General features: G+C 30.3%; 2 protein-coding genes across 4 annotated transcripts; one reads left to right on the top strand and one right to left on the bottom strand.

The window, feature by feature from the left end:
- Positions 1-9,619: 9,619 nt before the first annotated feature.
- On the top strand, positions 9,620-17,126 carry LOC123907827 (RNA-binding protein 38-like). The gene is made up of 6 exons (XM_045958211.1): positions 9,620-10,485; positions 10,606-10,729; positions 11,030-11,168; positions 13,993-14,029; positions 14,292-14,574; positions 16,803-17,126. The coding sequence occupies exons 1-6, from the start codon at positions 10,303-10,305 to the stop codon at positions 16,895-16,897; spliced, it is 861 nt and encodes a 286-aa protein (XP_045814167.1). The 5' UTR covers positions 9,620-10,302; the 3' UTR covers positions 16,898-17,126.
- Positions 17,127-18,236: 1,110 nt separating this feature from the next.
- LOC123907829 lies at positions 18,237-23,455 on the bottom strand. Of its 3 annotated transcripts, XM_045958219.1 has the most exons (7): positions 23,151-23,455; positions 23,002-23,043; positions 22,833-22,874; positions 22,543-22,608; positions 22,388-22,457; positions 18,640-18,703; positions 18,237-18,503 (listed from the first exon to the last, which is right to left on the bottom strand). In XM_045958219.1, the coding sequence occupies exons 3-7, from the start codon at positions 22,837-22,839 to the stop codon at positions 18,453-18,455; spliced, it is 258 nt and encodes an 85-aa protein (XP_045814175.1). In that variant the 5' UTR covers positions 22,840-22,874; positions 23,002-23,043; positions 23,151-23,455; the 3' UTR covers positions 18,237-18,452. The 3 variants fall into 3 exon arrangements, with proteins under 3 accessions (XP_045814175.1, XP_045814174.1, XP_045814173.1); XM_045958218.1 differs by lacking the exons at positions 22,388-22,457; positions 22,543-22,608; positions 22,833-22,874; positions 23,002-23,043; positions 23,151-23,455 and adding exons at positions 20,885-20,927; positions 21,028-21,344 and having other exon boundaries at positions 18,237-18,500; XM_045958217.1 differs by lacking the exons at positions 22,388-22,457; positions 22,543-22,608; positions 22,833-22,874; positions 23,002-23,043; positions 23,151-23,455 and adding exons at positions 20,885-20,927; positions 21,028-21,344.
- Between the last annotated feature and the right edge of the window lie 5 nt (positions 23,456-23,460).

Below are 23,460 nucleotides of genomic sequence, written 5' to 3' on the forward strand. Positions count from 1 at the left end.
TTTTAAAGAAAGAGTCCTGAAGTTTGACCAAAACTACAAATTTTGACTATAGATTTCGAATTTTGTCAATCATATCGTTCAATATCACCTAATTGGACTAACAAACAAATGAGATAAATAATTTTTGTCACCAGACTTCGAATGTATAGACAGATCGTAATAACAGTCTCACTGAAATTACTATGCTATTTTTTGTAAAACTTATTAAATTAATAAATTAGTTTTATTAAAGTTATTGTCCTGTATATATTTTTAATAAATTATAATTAATATGTTCTAATTATTCGTATTTTTATTATTTAGAAGATATCTAAAAGTTGATAAATTTAAGTTATTGGTTTGGTACTAATATTGTTATAATCGACAAGGAAAAATTAATAAACTTGGTACCAATATTTTTTATTTTTTATTTTATATAATTATGTTATTTATGTTTCTTTTCTTTTAATACATGTATTATTTATGTTTTTATTTCCATATTCCTATTTTTAAGTGTATTTATCTTATTCTTTCTATATTCATTTTATAATATTTTTTATTAACCGAACTTTCTATAATCTTTTTATTTTATTTTTTTCTATTTTTCCTATATTCTTGTTTTTTATTGAATAAACTCTCCATAAATTTTATTGACTAACCTTTTTATAATATTTTTATTGTTTCTAATTTTTTCTATAGTCATTTTTTATTGACTAAATTTTTTATAACTTTTTTATTGTTTATATTTTATTCATATTTTTATGTATAGATTCTTGTCTCGTTGATGAAAATTCAAATAAGGATAACATTTTTGCATGTTTTGCGGAACAAAAAAATAATTGTGACCGTTAAATTAAAAATTTAATTAGAAATATTTACGACAATATTATAATTTAATAGTAATTAAATGAGTCATTAAAGAAAACTCAGTGTTTTTTTTTCACATATGTCATTTATCTTTTATAATTCACTCATATGAACCTTATTCTCATTTTTTAATTAAAAAAATGTTGATATTTATTTTCAAAAATATTTTTTTAATATTATGAATTTTTAAAAATTAAAAAAATAAAAACCTAAACAATATTCATATTCTTCTCTCGCCATCTTCATCTTCTACCCACAAAACTCAAGCCACCCCATAAGATCTCAAATTAAATATACTGATAAAATCCCTTAAAGGGTTAGCACCCCATAAGAATAGAAGATTTCATCAACGTTCATCCTTTCCTCTATCACCTTCAATCCAAATTCCTTTTTTCATTTATTCTTTTGTTTCCAATTTTCAATTTCCACCTCTCATCTTCACCTACTCAATTTCATTCATCCTCCATTAATGAATCCAATTCCTTTTAACTTTCTAGATTAAAAACCGAACAACACCCAAATATACTTTCCTTTGCAAAACAGGAAAAAAAAAATCAAGATCTAGTTGCGTTGAGGTTTGTTACTACAGTAGTAAAAAATCAAGATCCAGTTGAAAGTGAAGATGAAGAGTAGAAGTTTGAATACTCATAGAAAGCTAAGCCCCAAACACTAAACCACAAAATAATAATTTGTGATTCCTGTAACCCACACTAAACACCAACAACAAAGAGCAAATTCATATATTTTCTCAGATTCACCAATGAAAAGCTCAGGAGTTTTTCTTTCTGGGATTTTAGGATTGAGTTTTGTGGCAAGAAGATGAAGATATAGAGAGAGAAAGATGAATATTGTTTAGGTTTTTATTTTTTTTTATTTTTAAAATTCCATAATATTAAAAAAAGATTTTAAAAAATAAATATCAACATATTTTTTAATTAATCGGCGTGAAAGAGAATAGAGATGCTGACAAGTGATGGGACAAAGGAGATATATAGTGAAATGAGATATTATTCAATGTTTTAAGTCTATGATAGTTTCCATACGTTTGTTTCATCCAATGGTTAGAATTGAAAAGGAAAAAGTGAAAACTAGTAATCCATCATGGACCACCTATGTCCATGGTCCATGAAGCAGCCCTAATTTCAAACCTAACTGTAACTACCCTGTTTAATTATGTGGATTTGTTCTGTAATAGCTTATGACTAGTCGCTGGCCCGCGGCGGAACACCATTTATATGTCAATCATGAAAGTTGTCAATCATGGATGTTGTTGATCATGGTAAATTAAACAACCATCTTATTATTTGGTGTTTTTATAATAGTAATTTTAAAAATTTTATCAGCGATAAAAAAATTCATCTCCCCGTCAAGTATAAATTTTTATAAGTTACTTATCATGGTAATTTTAAAATCCTTAAGAATTAGAATTAGAATTTTTTATTAGTAATAACTTGTAAAAGTGATTTTTAAATTTGTAATTCTGTGATAAAAATTGTCATATCCTCGTAATTTATAATATTTTTCGATATCGTAAATTTTAAATTTTTATCAGTAATAATTTCTCCCCGTTTAATATAATTTTTTATCATTAATAATTTTTTTATAATGATTTTAAATTTTTTTATCATCAATAAAAATGGTCATCTCCCCAATCATGGTTGTTGATTTAAATTAAGAGAATGATATAACTTAATCATAATTGTGGACTAAGCAAAAGTTATCTTTACAAACATAGATGCAAACTAAACACAATTGTTCAAGTGATGTAGAGATGATAGCAAGTTAAGAAAAAGTTAACAAAAGATACTAAAATTAAAAGTTACTATGGTTGTACGCGCACACCTATGAAACTTTTATTAGCGGTAAATTTTTTTATCTCCCTGTCAATTATAAATTTTTATCAGTAATTACATGTAATAGTATTATTAAAAAAAACTTGTAATAGTAATTTAAATTTATTTATTAGCAATAAAAATTATCATCTCCCCGTGAATTATAAATTTTTATCAATAATAATTTGTATTGTGATTTTAAAATTTCTATCAGAGGTGAAAATGGTCATCTTCCCATAACAAAAAATTCATTTCCCCGTCAATTATAAAAAAAGGCATAAACTTTTATTGGCAATAAAAAATGCATTTCCTCATCAATTATAAATTTTTATCAGTAATAACTTATAATAATCATTTTAAAAGTTTTATCAGTGCTAAAAATTGTCATTTTCACGTAAATTATAAATTTTCATCGATAATAACTTATAATAGTGAAGGAGTTATGAAATAATATAGCATTGGATGCTCAATACTTTCTAAAAAGTAGCAATGAATTATAAATTTTTATCAGTAATAATTTGTAATTTTGATTTTAAAGTTTTATCAGCTATGAAAATTGTCATCTCCCCGTTTATTATAATTTTTTATCATTAATATTAATAATTTGTAATAGTGATTTTAAATTTTTGTATCATCAATAAAAATGGTCATCTCCCCGTGAATTATAAATTTTTATCAATAATAACTTGTAATAGTGATTTCTAAAAATTTATCGTATATAAAAATGGTCATCTCCCCGTGAATTATAATTTTTTATCGGTAATAACTTATAATAGTGATTTTAAATATTTTATGAGAGATAAAAATTGTGATCTCCTCGTAATTCCAATTTATTCTCTCTCTCTTATGTCCAATTAGAATGCATCCAATCAAATGCCTCATGAGTTAGTATGTTGGAGTTACATGAGTGGAAGTAGAAGAGTGGAGAGAATATAAGAGTGAATTTGAAACATGTAATTCTTTGGACACATGTAATGTTTGCATGTTTCTTATTAATTAATGAGGAAAAAGAAGTTAATGCAAAGAAGTAGAAACACGGTTTTGAAGAAGACCATAGGGTTAGGGAGAAAAATAGAGAGTTTAGGTTGGAAGACACATGACTTTTTGCATGTCTTTTGAAAGAATAAACAATAATCAATTAATGATGAAGAGGAGGGTTTAGGGTTAGAGAGGAAAAAGAAGGTTTAGGGTTAGGGAGAATTATGGTTAGAATTTAGGGTTTAGAATTAGGGATATATAGGTTGATGTGCATGCATTGGTAAAAATTAATAGAGATGAAACGTATCAATGTTAGACTGATAAAAATTTGGTGTGCATGCATTGTTGGATTGCAATTAATTCAATTCAAACTAAATTTACAATTCAATTATTGTCTTACTTAAATTCTATTAGTGTTTTCTACCCAAAAAATTAAAAAAAAAAATTATTAGTGTTCAAGTATCTCACTCTAGTGGTATCTTGATCTTGGTTAGGGGATAATAAAATTATTGATATCTATTTAAGCTGTAATTGGATTTTGGATAAATGACTAAAAACATTTGATTATAAGTCAATTCAATTGTTTTAATCAAAATTTTTATACTTTAAAATAGAGTTCAAAAGTAAAATATGGATTACATAAAAAGAGTGTTGAGAGACGGAAGCAAAATAAAGGGATTAATAAGAAAGAGTAAAAATAGGAGTCTTGAGTTAAATTAGGCAACAATAAACATGTATCCAATTATCCATCTAACCGCCCATCTAATTCCTAAAAGTTGTAAATATCAATAAATATGAACTATTTTCACCAAGATTGCTTTAACGTTTTGGCTACACGTTTTTTCTGACTTAGTGTATAGGTGGCCATTACTTGATTAAGTTGAAAGAGAATAAATATAACCATTGTTTTTTAGCCACAAATAAAGCAAAGATATGATCAAAGAAATTAAAGCTTAAATAATACAATAATGATCATTTATATTTATTTTTGGTACAAATGATGATCATCTTTTAAAAAATTTCTTATAGATTTTGCTCTTTTGAGAATTATCAGTTTGTTAGAGGAATATTTTTACTATTTTTTAGGATGGGGACATACTCTTAGAAATTCAAATTCCTCCAACAAATACGACTATAAATTCTACCCAATTAAAATAGAGTTAAGAACTAAATTAGTGTTTAATAGGAGTGTTGAGTAAAATTAGGAATAACTCCCTACAAAATAGCATTGAATGCATTTTTTTTTTTGCTTAGTTCAGAGAGCGAAGGAAAACAAATGGATTAAATAAGAGAGAGTAAATAGGAGTGTTTAGTAAAATTAGGAATAATTATGTCTACAAATACGTTTTTTTTTTTCTACTTAGCTACAAATACAGCAATATACAAAATATATTGTTTTGGTGACAAAGAAGTTTTGGAATCATCCGAATGCAAACACTAATTCGCCGAATCCGTGTCAAGATAAAATCTAAAGAACACAAAAAAAAACAGCATGTTATTATCACATTTATAGAAAATCAAATTAAGGAACTAAAAAATTAGATTAAAAATATTCTCACATTAAATATAAATAAAATTAAGAGAAAGGGTAATAATCAAGAGAAATGACTGAGTGTAAAATAGGGATTATAGAAAAATAGTGTCGAGAGAGTGAAGCAAAATAAAGAGATTAAATGAAGGATTATTCAACCAATGCATGCTTTGCAAGATGGAAGAAGGTTAAATTGGTAGAGCATTGGCCAATGCATGCAAAATTTAGGATGACAATTTCACTCCCTCAACAACTCAGCAAACTAATGAAGGGAGCAGAAGCAGCAGAGAAGCATTTATTAAGAAGCAAAAGAAATAAGTATGCATGTAAAAATAAATAAAGAGAAAAATATGTGTCAAACAACTTGAAATTTCCTCTTGCACACAATTTAATCGTTCAAATTAAATTTATATGTCACCATTCCAATCTCCTGATTATGTTTTTTTTTATAAGCAATCTCCTATTAATTATGTGATTTTGCAGTAGAAAAAATTCATGAACATCTTTTGGTAGGTACTGATTAGAAATTTCAATGCTTTGATTGAGAAATGAGAAAAATAATAAAAAAATCAAAACTCCAATTGTAATTATACATACCTTGATTGGTTGAAGATTACCTCAATAAAAACGCTGCAGAACACCATTAGACAAATTCAAGAACACCAAGAAAAAAATATTTCTTAAGTCATTCAGAAATCAAAAATCAAAACCCCAAAAATATTATTGTAACTATACATACCTTGATTATTTCTTAAGTCATTCAGAAATCATCTTTCCATAATTGTCACTCACCATTAGACAAATTCAAGAACACCAAGAAAATTTTCACTTCAAAAGTCAACACCTAAAAAAAACACAATCTAGATAACAAAAAAAAAAACTTACACATGAAATTAAAAATTAAGATAGCGTGAGAGAGAGTCAGAAAGGGCGAGAGAGAGCATGATATGAAATTAAAAGATGTTCACCTGAGTTAGCCATGTTTGTGTCAAGAGAGATGATGGTTGATTTGTTGATGATAGATGAGTAGATTGGTGGTATTTATAGAGAAACATGGACACACTTAATAAGTGCATGTTGGACGGATGGAATGTTGCATGGAAGATACAGGGAGAAATCTTCCATAGAAGACACATGGAGGGTTTGAGTATTAATGAAAGGAATTTGCAGGTCTCTGATACATTGGAATTTGCAGATCTTCTGCAGGTCTTCTGATAAACTTTTGATAAATAGAATTTTTGGAGATCTAGGTTAGAATTATGTTTGGTATTAGGTTTGGGTTAGAATTAGGTTTGGGAAGATTAGGGTTAGTGAATTAGGCTTGGATGAGTTGACAATTTATAAAGATGGAAATCTATCTCTAATTTCCGTCTCCAACTATTGATTTTCGATTATAATTATAAAAATGATAAAGTAGAGACGGATTTAGAGACAAAACTTTGTTGAGACAGAAATTTCCGTCTCTAAAATCCGTGACTAATACATATATTTTAATTTCGGTGTCTAACTACATTTTTCCGTCTCCAATTTTGTCTCTATTAGAGAAGAAATAAATTTCGTCTCTAAATTTCGTCGATATTTAAACTTTTTCTAGTAGTGGGTCAACACCTAAAAAAAATACAATCTAGATAAAAAAAAAACTTACACATGAAATTAAAAATTAAGAGAGCGTGAGAGAGAGTCAGAAAGGGCGAGAGAGAGCATGATATGAAATTAAAAGATGTTCACCTGAGTTAGCCATGTTTGTGTCAAGAGAGATGATGGTTGATTTGTTGATGATAGATGAGTAGATTGGTGGTATTTATAGAGAAACATGGACACATGATAAGTGCATGTTGGACGGATGGAATGTTGCATGGAAGATACAGGGAGAAATCTTCCATAGAAAACACATGGAGGGTTTGAGTATTAATGAAAGGAATTTGCAGGTCTCTGATACATTGGAATTTGCATATCTTCTGCAGGTCTTCTGATAAACTTTTGATAAATAGAACTTTTGGAGACCTAGGTTAGAATTAGGTTTGGTATTAGGTTTGGGTTAGAATTAGGTTTGGGAAGATGAGTTAGAATTAGGTTTGAGAAGATTAGGGTTAGTGAATTAGGCTTGGATGAGTTGACAATTTATAAAGATGGAAGATTAGTGGATTTGGGGTCATGTGGTGGGATATACTATGGTCCCTCCGAGCAAAGAAAATAAAAAGAGTAGTATGATTGGTTGAGTTAATTACTCAAGAGCACATGTGTCTGTAATCAAAATAATACTCCTTTCGGTCCTTTTTATAAGAAACACTTTGGAATTTTTATTTGGTCCTTTTTATAAGAAACACTTTGACCCAATTCCATTTGTACCCTTATTAAATACAATCAAATAATTCATTATAATGCTAGTGCATTAATTAGAGAGACCTATTTCCCATGCTAGTCAAAGGTTAGTTTTGGAATATAACATAAAATGTTAGAATCATTAATGAGAAAATTTACCTTCCTTGGTCTGTGTGATTTTGTCAAAGTGTTTCTTATAATAAGGACCGGAGGGAGTAGTAGTAGTAAAACTAACCAACAAAAGACACGGCAGATGAAAAGGTGTGAGATCAAATTAAGACTTTAAATTAGTATCGTCCATAATTATAAGCACCCTTTCAAAGATAAAATTTGTCTCTAAATATAAGTTCATTTCGATTCCTTAAACATGTTTATTATTACTTTTTTAAACATAACCCTACTTTATATTAAAATCCGAAAAATCAACTACAAATACATCTTTTCACCAAGGATAATTAATAATTATAATACCAAAAAATACACATTTATTACACTACTAACTTTTCTTAATATGTGTCTTATACTATTAACTTTTCTTAATATGCGTAAAAAAAATTTAATGAGAACTTATATCAATGGACGGAGGAGTACTATTTTCACTCTGTACACGTGCAAAACTTTCACAACAACCACCACCTTGGAAAAAGGAAGTTATGAAACTGAATTAAAATTTTCAGCTTATTCCCTAGTATTTGGGTACCAAAGCTGCCAGCCACAGCACGCACCCCCTTTGAATCAATTATACAATGTCTTCTTTTCATGTAAAAAGACCCATTTGATGATGATCAATTTGATCATAGGGTCCATATCATTTGTTGATGAAAAATCCCAACATTTTTACTAATATACTTTTTGTTTTATTGATAATAATAAATTAATAAGATGCTTAAATACGTGAATAGTTCCTACAACAAATATTAAAAATTTGATTTTAGTCCTTAAAAAAGAAATTGTTCTTGTCACTATAAAATCAAAATGTTTGTGATTTTATTATCACTGTTCTCGAAAAGACTAAAAAATAAATAGAATTGTTCTAAAAAAGACTTAACATTTTTTATTTATTTTATATGTGCTTTGGTTTTATATATAAATAAAAATTGACTTTTTAGATTCATTAAAAAAGTGATATATCTAGTCTATATTATTAATTAAAAAAGTGATATATCTAGTGATATATCTAGTCTCTCCTGATATGGATGCACTGTATGTGCAAGGGAAGAAACCTGGGCTCATTTTATAGAAAGAAGATATATCTTAGAATAATTAGTAATGATGTAATTTTGGCGCATTTTCAACAAATAGATGATAGATTATTTTATTTGTAAAATTAGTTGTTACGAATATTTTTATTTTATTTTATAATTGTTACAACTATTTTTACTACAACTTTTTAATAAATGTAATATAATTTAGTTCTTGGACTATAAATATTAGCGCCACTTGTCTTTAACTCGAATTAATAATATAGATATATATAGAGAGAGAGAGAGAGGGGGGGGAGGAGAGATCTGTTGATTTCAAGAGTAAGTCTTCATTGACTTACTCCGCTTAATAACTCGATATCGGTATTATATTTCTTTAATCTACCGTTGGATTCAAAGATCATATTGAATAGATCAACTCCACAAATTTTTATAAAAATTCAAAAAATGTAGTTATGTATTCAGACTATTGAAATTCAACGATTTTTTTAAAAGTTTGTCGTACGTTCAATTGAAGTTATAAAAAAAAGAGTATCAAACGGTTGTGAATTTTTATAAAAATTTGTGGAGTTAATCTACTCAATAAGATCTTTGAATTCAACGGTTGGATTGAAGAAATATAATGCCGATATCGAGTTATTAAGCGGAGTAAGTCAATGGAGACTTACTCCTTGAGCCAACAGATCCCTCCTCGATCAATTTAATTATAATCAAATTTTGTCAACTAATCGTTAGTTGATCCAGTGGTGATTGACGCTGGACATGGTAGAAATGACCACGGTTCGATCCCCCCTCAACTGCGTTCGGGAGAGGGCTGAAACCAATTGATGCCAGAACTGGCCCGAAACAAATTAAATGGTTCGGTAGGCCGGATACTTATAGTAAAAAGGAAAAAAAAATTAATTTTTGTCTATGCAGAATCAAACACAAATTTAGAACACAGATTGGAGATGCTGTTGTAATCCAAGAATAACAGGTGTGGTGGAGAAGAACAGAACATAAGGAAAAGGAAATAAGACTTATTAGTTTAAGTCAAAATAGAAAAATTGATTTGATGGTGGGAGAGTATATTAATGCAAAGACAGGGAGGACACACTTCAAGTGAGACTAGATTAACTCAGCTGTCACTTATATGTGATATGATATCCTTCCTACAAAACCATTACCTTCTCCTCTTTCTCTCTTTGGCCAGCCAGCATATTTGAGTTTGCTTGCAGCTGTCACATTTCTCTCTCTCTCTCTCTCTCTCTCTCTCTGCTTTTTCATAATTTTTTTTTTTTTAGTTTTTTAATTAACTAACACCTGTTTCAAACAACCATACCACATCATCATCATATTCATAAACCATACCCACCTCTCTCTTTTCTCTTAAAATTCAGGGATTCTCTCCTACTAGAAAAAAAGGAAGAAAGAGGTGTAGTTGAACTTGAATGGTGGGGTTGAGCAAAAATCATAAACCAAAAGAAGAAGAAAATCTACAAGAATGAGAATGCCAAGAAGAGTACACTACTTTGACGCATGCATAAACTAGAAGGATATCAACAACAACAACATAGCAGCAATTTTGTTCTTGTTAATTTGATTTGATGCAATGGCTTATCCATATTATCGATCACAGTTCGGAGACACAACATTCACCAAGGTTTTTGTTGGAGGATTAGCTTGGGAAACACCAACTGATGAAATGAGGACATATTTTGAACAGTTTGGTGACATTCTTGAAGCTGTCATCATCACTGATAAGAACACCGGAAAATCTAAAGGATATGGATTTGTATGTCTCTCTCTCTCTCTCTCTCTCTCTCTCTCTCTCATTATATTTCATTTGATCAATAACATTATTATTTCTGATTACATAAAAACATATACATGATAAATAATATTGATTGAACAGGTAACATTTCGTGATTCAGAATCAGCTAGAAGAGCTTGTACTGATCCAAACCCAGTAATAGATGGAAGAAGAGCAAATTGTAACATTGCTTCTCTAGGACGTCCTAGACCATCACCTCCAAGAGGTATATTCTTTTATGTTTTCCATTCAAAACAATGTTTTGATTTTTGAACTAATCATTGGATATACTATATAGTTTTTTTTTTTTCCTTATCATTATTCTTTAACTACTAGAAATAAATTTTTTAGGGATAATTTTGTAAATTGAACTGTAAATAGAAGGTTAATATTTGAACATTAAATTTGATTAATACTAGAAATGTACTGTAGTCGTCATGCATTCTATTCTGAGAGTTGAAAACAATTGATCGAACTCCGCGATCAAATATCAAGGTGATGTTCTAACATTGGTGATGTTATGAAGGGAGGGGTACATATCATCAAGGTGGAGGAGGGATGGGGACTGGAGCACCGGGAGGGGCAGCGTACGGTGGTGTTCCGGCAGGAGGGCCACCACAATTGGCAGGAGGAGCTGGAACTCCAGTAATGTACCAACCATATGGGTGAGTTAGCTATGTGAATTAATTACTTTGGTCATTTAAGTTAGGGTCATGCTAAACAGTGTCCCCGGGACACTAGTTAAGCGTACTAAAAAAAGAAAGAAAGAATAAAATTAATGATGAGAGATAATAACTTTTTACATCTTTAAGGTATTGAATTCACAATTTCCAAGATAAAATTTCCATTTTAATATCCTTAACCAGTACCCCGGGAGCACTGTTTAGCATTTTCCTTTAATTTATTACCCATGTTATGTAATGTTAATGGTGGTAACTCACACACACACAGTCAAAGGGAACTGGTCCATGGTAGTATTAATTATATAACTGCATATAAACGCACACATTGCTGTCTTCATATGTCTCTTGACTGCTCCCCCCTCCAATTACCGTAGGTCTCATTGTCAGTGTCAAAATCCTCACATATCATTTCATATAATAATAAAATAAAATAGGAAAATGCTAAACAGGGCCCTCGGGCACTGTTTAAGGAACCAAATATAGTAATATCATATTGAAATTTGTGCAGTCAACGCCTCGAAAGTCTAAAAAGTGTTATTTTCAATTTTAAAATTTCCTTTTTTGGTTTCCTTAACCAGTGCCCCGGAGGCACCGGTTAGCATGACCCAATAAAATAAGTACATGTCCAAACTTTCCTATGCCTGTTCTCTTCAACAATCATGTGCATTATTTTAGGATCTGTTTGGAAGGGATCATGATTTATTTTCTATGAACCACGAACACACATTTCATATATATATCAATCGTGTTTCATATTAGACATATGTCATCGTTGATCAATATTAACACACATAACACTGACATGTATAATTACATTGAAATATATTATTAGAGGTGTGTTATATAAACACAAAAAAGTTGGACAAAAATACAACACATTTTTTCTCCACTCACATCACGGATATCGAGGTGTGCAACAAATATTAAAAAAAACAAAAAGTGTTGTTTTGTTGTATTTTTGTTAAAAATTTGTGTTTAAATAACATTTTTCATATTATTATAAGAGTATTTTAGTGTCTTTGTTTGTGCTTTAGCTTGTTTTTCATTTTTAAATTAAACAAATTATGAAATATTTCTAAAAATGAATGATGTTTGACTGACACACATTGTTTTTTCGACAATTTTTTAAAATCTCAAACATAATATTATAATACCGACCCACCTTCCAAAATTTCTCTCCAAACAGTCACCCTTAACCTTAATCAACTACAATAATAAAATTTAAAAATAAATGAAATGAAAAGTAATAAACTAATAAAATTATTCTTGCATTATCACCATGCAAAAATTATCATTATAGAAACTGATCATAATAATAATGTGTGCATTTCTTGGTTGATCTAAACTTGAAAGGACACATAACAGTAACTAATTTTTGTGGATTTTGAGTTTGGGCCTAGCTAAACTCTAAAAACATGCTGGTGAATTAAGACTCGCCTCTAATTTATAGCCATTATATATTCAAAGAGACATGTAGATATATAGTAGAAATGCCGGTGATAATAGGTACTGGTCAATAGATATATAGTCCATGGTCAATAAAAAAAAGTGTAGTCCATGGCAAACGCATGTTGATATTTTTGTGTCATATAGTGGTCCTCCTTAATTACAAAAGTATTTTTGTATGGTTATAATATTTTTTTACATGATAAAATCTCCCATCACTAGGTACTTTTGTATGTCTTGTACCATCAAAGTCATTTTCTCACCAGCAATGTTATTATTGTTGTCTTATGAGAACTGTATAAATTACAGTATTTGGTAAATTAACAAATACCCTTGAATACAAATTAATTATTATAACTTTCATGTTGTTTTAATAATTTGGGGGAAAAGTCTCTAGCTCAAATGGTAGCTACCAGAAATATTATTGAAGTGATTAGAGTTCGAATTCCGGATTCCACATTTCTCTACATTTATATGTGTGAGAGTCTAGCCGTTAGGCTACTTGACAATTATTTTTTTGGGGGAAATAGATGTTCAACAAACAATGTAAAAGATATGATCTTAAAATAAATAGTGACATTTCTCACCTTACAAATTATTATGTACATATCAATTACACTTAATACAAACGCCTAATAAATATCTACTCGTTCGAGCCATGCACCAAATTATTTGCACACTAAGCCCAATATTATTGAATGTGAGATCGAGTGTCTATTGACAAAACCTGAAATGTCACCTTACAAAGAGAAGATCCATGTTTGAAAGTAATTTATAAAGAGAGGCATGGTTGGCTTACCACACAAATTACTTTTGTAATTAGAATTGAGTTTAGTTCAATATAACATAAGCTTGGATTTAAATGGACCATGCAAAGCTTGGATGTCAAATTTACCATTTTTTTTTTCATTTCTGTTTGATGGGCAACATGTTCATGAATCATGATGCATTTGTTACAAAGAAAAAAGGAGACCATCACTGAAGTGAATCATGATCAATTAAATCTTAGCTAGGGATATTAATATATCACAAAGAAGGAAATGGTACTATAGGTAGAAGAAGATCTGATTACACATTGATAAATTTAAGGTCCCCACACGACAACCAAAAGCTATCGATATTTGGTCCATTCTAAACGGACCCATGAATTAATGCTCGTAATTTTCCTCACCGGAAAAACCTTACATATTAATAACTTCACTATACTGCTGCTGCTACTACTACTACTCCACAACACATCAATAGAAGCCTACCATTTTAAGTAATTGCTTCTCTAAGAAACAAATACATTACTGCATTCAACGTTTTCCATTCCTTATTTGCTTTCTAATTTAATAATTCGTTTCAACTTTGTTTGCAGCTACCCCACCTACACTCCTGAATATGGGTACCATCAAGTAAGCATCTTCCTCCCATAATCAATTAATTTCTTACTAAATTTAGAGCCTTGTTTCATATTTTTTCCATCTCAAATGTCTGGTAGTAATTCAATTTTTCTTTTGATTTGGACGTCATCGAGTTCAATCGTAATTGAATTTATGGAACAAATTGAATCATAACTTGTTAGTTAGTCGATTTCTGATATGATTTTTAAAACATTAATTAATTAATTAATTAATTAGAGACTAATGAATGATTTGTAATTATTTATGAATACAGGCTACAATGTATAACACTCAGATGCAGCAAGCACAATACTATCAACAACTCTATGGACCATCATCTTCAACAATGGCTTCACCATATTACTATGGATATTCTGTGCAACCAAGAGGAGGGGGTACATTTTCTACACCTCAACCACATCGTATGCCAGCTGGCCCATCCTATCTATACTACCCTCCTACACCAATAGAAGGAGGTTCCTTTTCTGCTGCAGCATATCGTCCTATTCAACAACAACCTTTAATAAGGCACCCTTCTCCTTCCCCTTCTCCTAATGGTAATTTTTCTCTTCTCTTCTCTTCTCTTTTCAACTGATGTCTAATACATGTCAATGTCTGCCTGTCTACTAACATGATCTTAATACTAATGATATTTACGTATCATAGATTTAATTTTTCTTTAATAATAATGCTTGTATTGCAAGAATGTGTATAATGTAGAGTGTATATATATGGAGTATTTATTTATTGGAAAATGCTAACTAGTGCCTCCGGGACACTAGTTAAGGATACTAATTATAGTAAAATTACATTGAAACTTGTATAGTCAATGTTTGTAAAGTATAAAAAGTGTCATTTTCAATACAAAAATTGTTTTTTTTGTATCCTTAACTAGTGTCCGGGGCACTAGTTAGCATGACCCTTATTTATAACTGAAAACAGAGTTAGGGGGTAAAAGAAAAATAAAGAGCGGGTGTGCACAGAGATTTATGAATGAATGAATTATGATGCTCATCACTTACTGACACAATATATACATTATGATTTTTGCTATAACATGTGGACATAGGGGTCCACATGGGTAACACAAGACCCATGTGAATGAGCTGTCTTGGTTGTGATATTAACCGTATTATTATGTATGGGTCAATGAGTGAGAGAGAGAGAGAGAGAGAGAGGTCATCATGTAAAGTAACAGTGATTGCATGTGGTTTCTGTAGGAATTGTGTGCATGGTGGTTAATTCTTTAAAGATCCAGTCAAAATATTAGTCTTTGCTTTCCATGCATTGGCCCACTCTGCATTTTCTGGTCTTTTAGATACTAGTACCTAGCTGGGAATTGGATTTCATGTCTAAAACATTTCACTGTCAATTTTTTAAATGTGCATGGTGATTAAATGTATGTTTGGTATTCACCCTAATGGTAAACATACAGTAATAACTAATAAGTGCTATAAGATACTATATTTTTGCTTTTTATTTGTTTGAGATCTATTATGAGACTAGTTTTGTTAGAGAAGAGTTACGTATCAATAGATCTATTATGAGACTAGTTTTGTTAAAGTTAAAAAATTAGACATTTAATTTTGTTAGAGAAGAGTTACGTATCAATAGTTTTATGTACTTAATAAAAATCAAATGATTTATATTTTGAGTTTGTATTTTAAATATGATATGTGAAAGTTGATGTACGAACTGTCTTATTCAACACTTGAGATAAGATGATTGCAGTGATTGTATGCGTTTCTTAACTCTGGGAATATGTATCCATGTGAGTTTTGGTATCACTTAGATCAAACTCTAATGTTTTTTCCCCTTCTGTGAATACAAATTCTGCTACAAACTTTTACATGTTTTCTGTGTTTGTTTGTGAAGAAAATTTTCATCATTCTTTTGGAATATTGATTACAACTTACTTGTACTTCACTCTACTTTGTTTTTCCTTTTCAAAACTATTATCATCATGTAAAGGTAAATCCAAAAGGAAATCTGTTTTTATATTTTTATTTTTATTTTTTGTTATCAAACAGGGTACAAAAGAAACCAACTATTATATTACTTACATGTAATAAATGTTAATTTTAATATACTCCCTTCAAGCTCAAATAAAAACAAAAAAAAGTAATTTTTTTTTGGTTACATCAAAAAAAAAAAAGTAACATGAATGTACAACTTAATATTTTTTTTCGTAAACTACTATTATTTTCTTTTTAATGACAATGTACAACTTAATTAAGGGCTTGTAGTATAAATGTTTAAATGTAATTATTTATACATAAGTAATTAATTTTGACAAAAAAATAATATTTTTATTGTCTTATTAGACTTGTGTATGAACTCTTACCTTAAACACTCATTGTATGTAAATTGTTTAATATATTTCTTTGTCTTTTAAAAAACAAACTCGACTAAGTAAGGTTGAGTTGTTTTCATATAAGTTATTTTGATTGATTTATGTCAATTTATCAAATGGCATGATCATGTTTATTCACCGTTTAAGGTTGAGTTATGTTTCTGAAAATAAACTAAAACAATGAATAAACAAACATGGTCATGCCATTCGATAAATTCACATAAATCAATCGAAAGAAGTTATAAGTCTAATTTCACCTTCCGTAAAAAAAAAAAGTCTAATTTCATCATACTACTGTTTAATCCTAGGTGATAGTGCTACACTGCTACTAGTAATTTAAAAATGATCCACTCACTCTTTATAATTTGACATGTTGGTTTGAAATAATTTGTTATTAATTGTTTATATTATGATTATGATTGGTATGATCAGATTCACAGACTCAGCAACATACCTCATCAGAGACAGCATCTGGAGTAGTTATAACTTCGGAAAGTTCAAATACTCAACGGAAGAACAACAACTAATAAATACTATATACCCCCTTAGTTTCAACTGTATAATAATCTTCAAATTCAATTTCATCACATTAATATTCTTCTTCATCTTTTTCCACATTATCTTCAAATTTTTTTGTTGGCCCACATGCCGTTTTAAGCAATAGTGGTTCTCATCAGATGATTTATGTTCTTCACGGTTATGGCATTCCAAATTTGGACTGATTAATCAACTTCATGGAGATTGTTATCTTCATTATATTTTCATTGTCTTCAAGCATTTTCACTTATTACCGATTAATTATGTTTTCTTTTTTTGGGTTTTTCCAATTCACTTATTACCAATTAATTATGTTTTCTTTTTTTGGGTTTTTCCAATCGAGCTATGCTATATATATAGCGAACCAACATTTAATGGCTTGTTACACATGTTTTTAACTCTTTGTTGTTTTTATTTCACTTATTACTTTTGATTGACAAATCATTCACAATAGTTGATCTTCACTTATTTAATTGTTTTCCCATTAAATCTAAAGTAGAACTTCTCTCCCACCCAAAACTTGCTATCTAATCCAACCCAACTACACGTGAAGCAAAACTCCAGGAAAATAGCAAACGCAACTCTATTATAAACTTATGGAAATAAGAAAGGGAACCAACAATATGAACGAAAAAAGAAATTAGAGGTATGCAAGGGAACCAAGAGACAAGAAGAGAATACATGAAAAAAGGGCAGAGAAAAATGGTTTTGCTGACAATAAATGGTGGTGTTTGTTTGAAGAGGATAGATAGGGAAATGGATTCCCTGTAGTCAAAATATTGACTGCAGATAATCTCAACCACCCATTTTATTTATGTATTTTATTTATTTTGTGAACTTTGGATCTGGACCATTAAAGTAGGTGACTGCATGACTGCACAAACAATTTGAATGCATCCAATCCATACACTTAAAAGCTACCCAAAATACATGTTTCGTGAAACCTTCCTTCGCTATAAATATCATTTATGTTTCCAATCAGTGCAACATTGCACAAGATAAGGGGTGATTAATGCACCAATTTTTAAAATCTTATTAATTAATTAATTAATTAGCCTTTTTGTTTTCTTTCTCCGTGTCCTATTTTTTCCCAAAGGCTCTCTCTCTAACTACAGCAAATATGAGATTTAGTAACATTTATTTTTCAAATGTTACTAAATCCAAAAAAATGTTACTATTTAGCTTCAGTAACATCTGAACAAATGTTACATAAAGCCTATGTTACTAAAGCTTTTAAGTAACATCTTAGAATATTATTAGTAACACTCAAAAAATGTTACCTATTTCGTAGCTAATGCATTGATTGAGTGATAAATTAGCTATGAAATATTTTCCTAGCTAATTCATAGTTAACCTTGAATTAATTCATAGTTAAACATTAACAACATCAGTTACATATTCTTTTTTTTTTTTTTGGTAGAAACATCAGTTACATATTCTATCACAACATTAGAAGTAAAGAATGAAGGGTTTCAAACCTATTTAAAAAATGGCTTATCTTTTGAGATGATTTAATTACTTATTACTTATGAAACCAGTACCATTTCACCAATCACCGCCAACTTGAATCCTTCCACATTTCCCTGGACTAACATACTAGTCACAAATACAATCATACAAACAATAAAAAATAGGTAGCTATGTTAGACTATGACTATTGCAAGGTAAAAGATGCAACGAACAAATATAAAGAAGCAATTCAAAAGTGACACCTCTTGATAAAAAATCATACCATGGTTCCAACCTTTATCACAAGTCGCTTGCGATCTGCTTGCATACACTTCATGCCCGCATTTCTACAAAAAGAAAAATCAAACACACCACATCACCTCTACTGACTACTAAAACCACATGTAAATAAAACCAAATAAAACCTCCAATTTTTTTTACATAGAAGTCAAATGTTTCATTAGTTAACATTGTCGAGCTAATACATAAATTTTAAGTAAAGTGTTTGAGAAGCATCCTTAGATTGGATGTTGAAGAGAATTCGATTTTTGGATGTTTACATTCACCATCATCGTCTGCAATAAGCAGAACTTTTAACTTTGTAACTAATAGCTTCATTCATTATTTCTTTCCATGAATCATTCAAAGACAAATAGCTCCAAACATAGAATGAGATTGGAAAAAAAAAATCTAATGCAACATGAAAACAGAAGCAAATTGCAATCTAATTAAGCATAAATATGGAAACAGTAGTAAGACATAAGATATTAATTAACAAAAACTCTTACTCTTCTAAGATAGAGTCAAACAACAACTAAAGTTTCAAACTGCTATCACATTCAAACAAATCATTCAACAGCAACAACACACAATTTATACTTGAATACTATAACAAATCATATAATCCAACACTCAAACAAATTCATTCAATTAAGTACAAATCTCAGTAACAACTAAGTTTGCACCCTAAGTTGGAAATTGAAATAGAAATTCATTGAAACTGAAAACAAAAATCGAAAAAGAAACTGATTGAAATAGAAAACAAAATGAAAAGGTACTTTGCAAGGAAACCCTAAGTTTGAAATTGAGATAGAAATTGATTGAAACTGAATGAGAATCAGTAATTGAAATAGAATATTAGAAAAAAAGTTGAACGGGTTCGAAAGATTACCTGGCGCGAGATGCAGAAATCAAAATCCAAAGTTAAGCGGCGGCCGGAGAGACAAAGCGTTCTTCACTGAGTGAGGAGCGGAGAGAGAAGCGATAGCTATGGAGGACAAAACGAGATCGAAATTGGAAAGAATGAATCGCTATGGATTGAGAAGAATGGATCACTATGAAGAACGACACTAGAGAAAAACAAACAGGACTGGGAAGAATGGGAAATAGATTTGGAGTTTTTTTTTTTTTTCTCTTTGCGCAAGTTTTGGGTTTGGGAAGTGGGGAAATTTTTTCACTAATGAGTTATTTCCAATGGACTTCAGTAAAAATGGGTAACACTTTCTGAGAAATGTTACCTGAAAAATGGTACTAAAAGCTGAATATGTAGTAGTGTCCCCTGCACCACCTTCAAACATTACATCTCTATAACCATGGCAAAAACCCTCCAATGGTTGAATAAAAAAAAAATCCAATGGAAAACCAATGAAAAAGAGTAAAGAAACCAATTTAACTGATGAAGAATGGAAATCGATAGATGAAACTAAACAACTTCGTCCAATGGCAAAAAGACGATTGACGATGCGATGCGATTACGGTAGCATGGACTCCTCGAGGAATTTCCCCTCTTCGCTCTCTCTGTAAAATCTACGGCGGTAGCACACACCAGAACCAGTGGAGGTACACCACTCCTCAGATAGTTCTGATAAAGGGTGCTCAAAGGATTTGAAAGAAAATACATAGGAGTCGATCGTGTAGGTTGAAGAAACACCAAAGTTCTTGATGCAAACAACATGGTCTGATTCAAAATAGAGTTTGATACAATAAACCCAAGATCTGGGAATGTCTAATTTGAAATAAGAAGAAAAGAAAAGAATTTTTTTTAAAACTACACCTGTCACAAAGCTAAAACACTATAACACCCTACCTGAGAAAAAAAACACCAAAATGCCCTACTGCTTTTCTGTGAGTGGGACGCGCCATTGGGGTCTTAGTGTCACTGGGAAGGACGCGCCATTGGGGGGTTAGTGTCCATATGAAGGACGCGCCATCCCCAAGGCGGCGTCCTGAGTTGCCTTTTTTTTTTTTTTGCGTTTTTGAAGGTGAGGGGTAGGGTTTTGGAAGGGTTAAGGGTTAGAAGGGTTAGAAGGGTTAAGGGTTAGATGAGGTTTTGAGGGTTAGATGCAGATTGCAGATCAACAATTCAAATCAATCATAATGATTTATCTAACATGGTTGATGCATTCACTAAGCTTAGTGTTATAAATTTAAACTATAATCATTCAAATTAGAAATCTATTAATGAATATATTCAAAATTCAACTTTTGAACCGATAACAAATTCCAAATTCAAACAAATTTCAATTTACCTTTTGAACCTATGTGAAGGAAGAAAGGAAGTCAGATTCAAACCTAATAGAAGAAGTAAAATTAGAGCAAATTAAAGAAGGCAAAAATCAGAATACGGTAAAATTAGGGTACAACAAAGTCAAAATCAGAAAACAAACCATACATCTGCACGATGAACAGTGAAATCCAAACGAACAACAAATCGACGAGTCATTGAATCTTTGGGATGGCAAGGTGAAATCTGAATGACAAAATCGCTGGATCTGGTGCGACTGAAGAGGAATTTTCCGGCGAGGGAAGTGAAAATTTTGGGAATCGGAAAGAAAGAGCGATGGAAAGTTGCATGGGTAATCCATTTCCGAGGTGGTTCAAAAAATCTAAAATGGCTGAGATTAAAACACCTTAAGATCAAGTATTCTTACCGTGCGTGAGGCTAACAAGTGTGCGAATGGTTTAGCCAATTTAGGATGCGATTTGGGTGCTCCTGATATATATATATATATATATATATATATATATATATATATATATATATATATATATACTCCCTCCGTCTCATTTTATAAGACCTCATTCAATGACGGAGCCAAAATTTTTGGATACTGGGGGCATTATAAATTTCGAGCATTTTACATAGAATATACATAGAAATTTGTTGACATACACACACATATACATCAACTTATTTTTTAGAAAGAATATATTTTTTTTAGAGTATAAATATAAAATTTAATTGTTCTCTACGACTTGACATATTCTTTGCCTTAACTCACAATCATTAGAAAGTTTTTCTAAATCGAATTCCAAGAATTATTTTCAGAGATGTACCCAATTTTATATTTTTATATTCATCAAATGTATAATGATTAGTAGTTGATGATTGCTCTGGACTTGACTATATTTTGAATATAATTTCTATTGCTTATTGGTAGAAATAAAATAAAAATACCACATTTAATATGCAATAATACCAAAGAAATTGAGAGAAAATAATATTGAGGAAAAACTAATACAGTACACAAAACTAAAAAAAACAACCGTAATACCATGTTGAAAAATCTACAGCAGCACTAACAGAGAAGAATAAAGGTAGAAGATTAAAAAATAATGAAAATTGGGTTGGTTGATTTGTTTCTTTCTTCTGTTTCAGATGATGAAGGGGAGTGGGGCGGGTTTGTTTTTAGTGAGAAAGAAAGAGTAAGTAAGTGTGGTTTGTGGTGAGTGTAGTCAAAGTAAATGAAACTTTTGAACTAATACCAAATTTCTATCGGATGAGAATATAATATGTTGAACTTGAACCTTGAAGGGACAAGGTAGCACTACTGACTGAGTAGTGAGCAAAAGTACAGTGAAAGAAACAAGGTTGGATTTGAGACTTTCAAGATTCGAAAATTGCGTTTGCGAATAAGAATTGGACTTGAGGGTCGTTGAGTCAACATCTAATAAGGGTCACATTGAAGCAACATATACCCTAATTTATGTAGACAACAAGAATTGGACAATAATGGAGAAAAAATGGATACCTTTTTGCAAGCAAAACCATGTTAATTATGCAATTTTTCACTTCCACGTCAAATCTAATTCTCGAACAACCTGTTAAAAAAGAACACAGATTAATACATGTTGAAATTTAAAATTGAAAAGAATTGGAAAAGGGAAACTAAAATAGAGTACTTGCCTTGCCTTGACACGTAGATTGTACTATCATCGAGGAACCATTTAACCATTTCCAAATTTATTTCGTCTGTTATCGAGTCAAGAATTAAACGAATTTATAAAGCCAATATTAGTTGGACTTCAAGGTTTGATTAGTCAGCACAAAACCAATTCCCTCTGTTTTGTTCTTCCTCATTAAAATGACACACAAAAAAGAACAAACTAAACACTAATTGGTCTGTTTAGTCATCCAAATAAAAAATAAAAAATAACAAATATTTATGTACTTAGCAAACAACTCATTGAACTTACTTGTCATATGATCTGCTGCTATATTAAATTAAATTTTGGTACCTAAAAAGATGTCTTTAATAATCGTTAAAATGAAAAGGAAAAAAAAAAACAGTTGAAATTAACAATCAAATTACTAAGAAGTTAATTAAGAAGGCACCGATGCCTCACTATAAGTAGTTTGACTTACTTTCAATTGCTTATAGTTTCCATACTACTCCAAAAATGTTCACTACAGAGCAAAAACAGTAACACATGTTCAAAAGTGTCATTTCCACTAAATTTAAGAGTTTAAGGGTGAGAAGCGAAGAGTTTAAGAGTGAAAATAGTATGTTATACCTCATATTGGTATTAAACTTTCACCATAAAGGCGTTGAAAAAGAAGTTGGATTAAAAACTGCAGGGACATAAAAGTTAAGATAAGTAGAAGGAAACAAAAGTAGTGGATAGGACACCATGAATATAATCTTCACGATGTTTGAAACAGTCATATGGTACGCATGAATCAAGGACTTGTATCTTAGTGTTAAGTACACTTGATAACAAAGAGAGATAAATGAGGCACAACCTTAACAACAAAAAGATTGCATATGTGACAACACAACATTTACGCGTGCTTAAAAACAGGGAAAACAAATATCAATACTTA

Source organism: Trifolium pratense, linkage group LG2, assembly GCF_020283565.1.
Source record: "Trifolium pratense cultivar HEN17-A07 linkage group LG2, ARS_RC_1.1, whole genome shotgun sequence".
In the NCBI taxonomy this organism is placed as follows: Eukaryota; Viridiplantae; Streptophyta; class Magnoliopsida; order Fabales; family Fabaceae; genus Trifolium; species Trifolium pratense.

Coding starts and splice junctions, on each gene's coding strand:
- LOC123907827 (XM_045958211.1), top strand. CDS start 10,303: ATGGCTTATCCATATTATCGATCACAGTTCGGAGACACAACATTCACC. Junction 10,486..10,605: donor AATCTAAAGGATATGGATTT/GTATGTCTCTCT, acceptor TTGATTGAACAG/GTAACATTTCGTGATTCAGA. Junction 14,030..14,291: donor CTGAATATGGGTACCATCAA/GTAAGCATCTTC, acceptor TTATGAATACAG/GCTACAATGTATAACACTCA.
- LOC123907829 (XM_045958217.1), bottom strand. CDS start 21,220: ATGGATTACCCATGCAACTTTCCATCGCTCTTTCTTTCCGATTCCCAA. Junction 18,704..20,884: donor CCTTCACATAGGTTCAAAAG/GTAAATTGAAAT, acceptor TTCTTTTTGTAG/AAATGCGGGCATGAAGTGTA. Junction 18,504..18,639: donor TGATAAAGGTTGGAACCATG/GTATGATTTTTT, acceptor ATTTGTGACTAG/TATGTTAGTCCAGGGAAATG.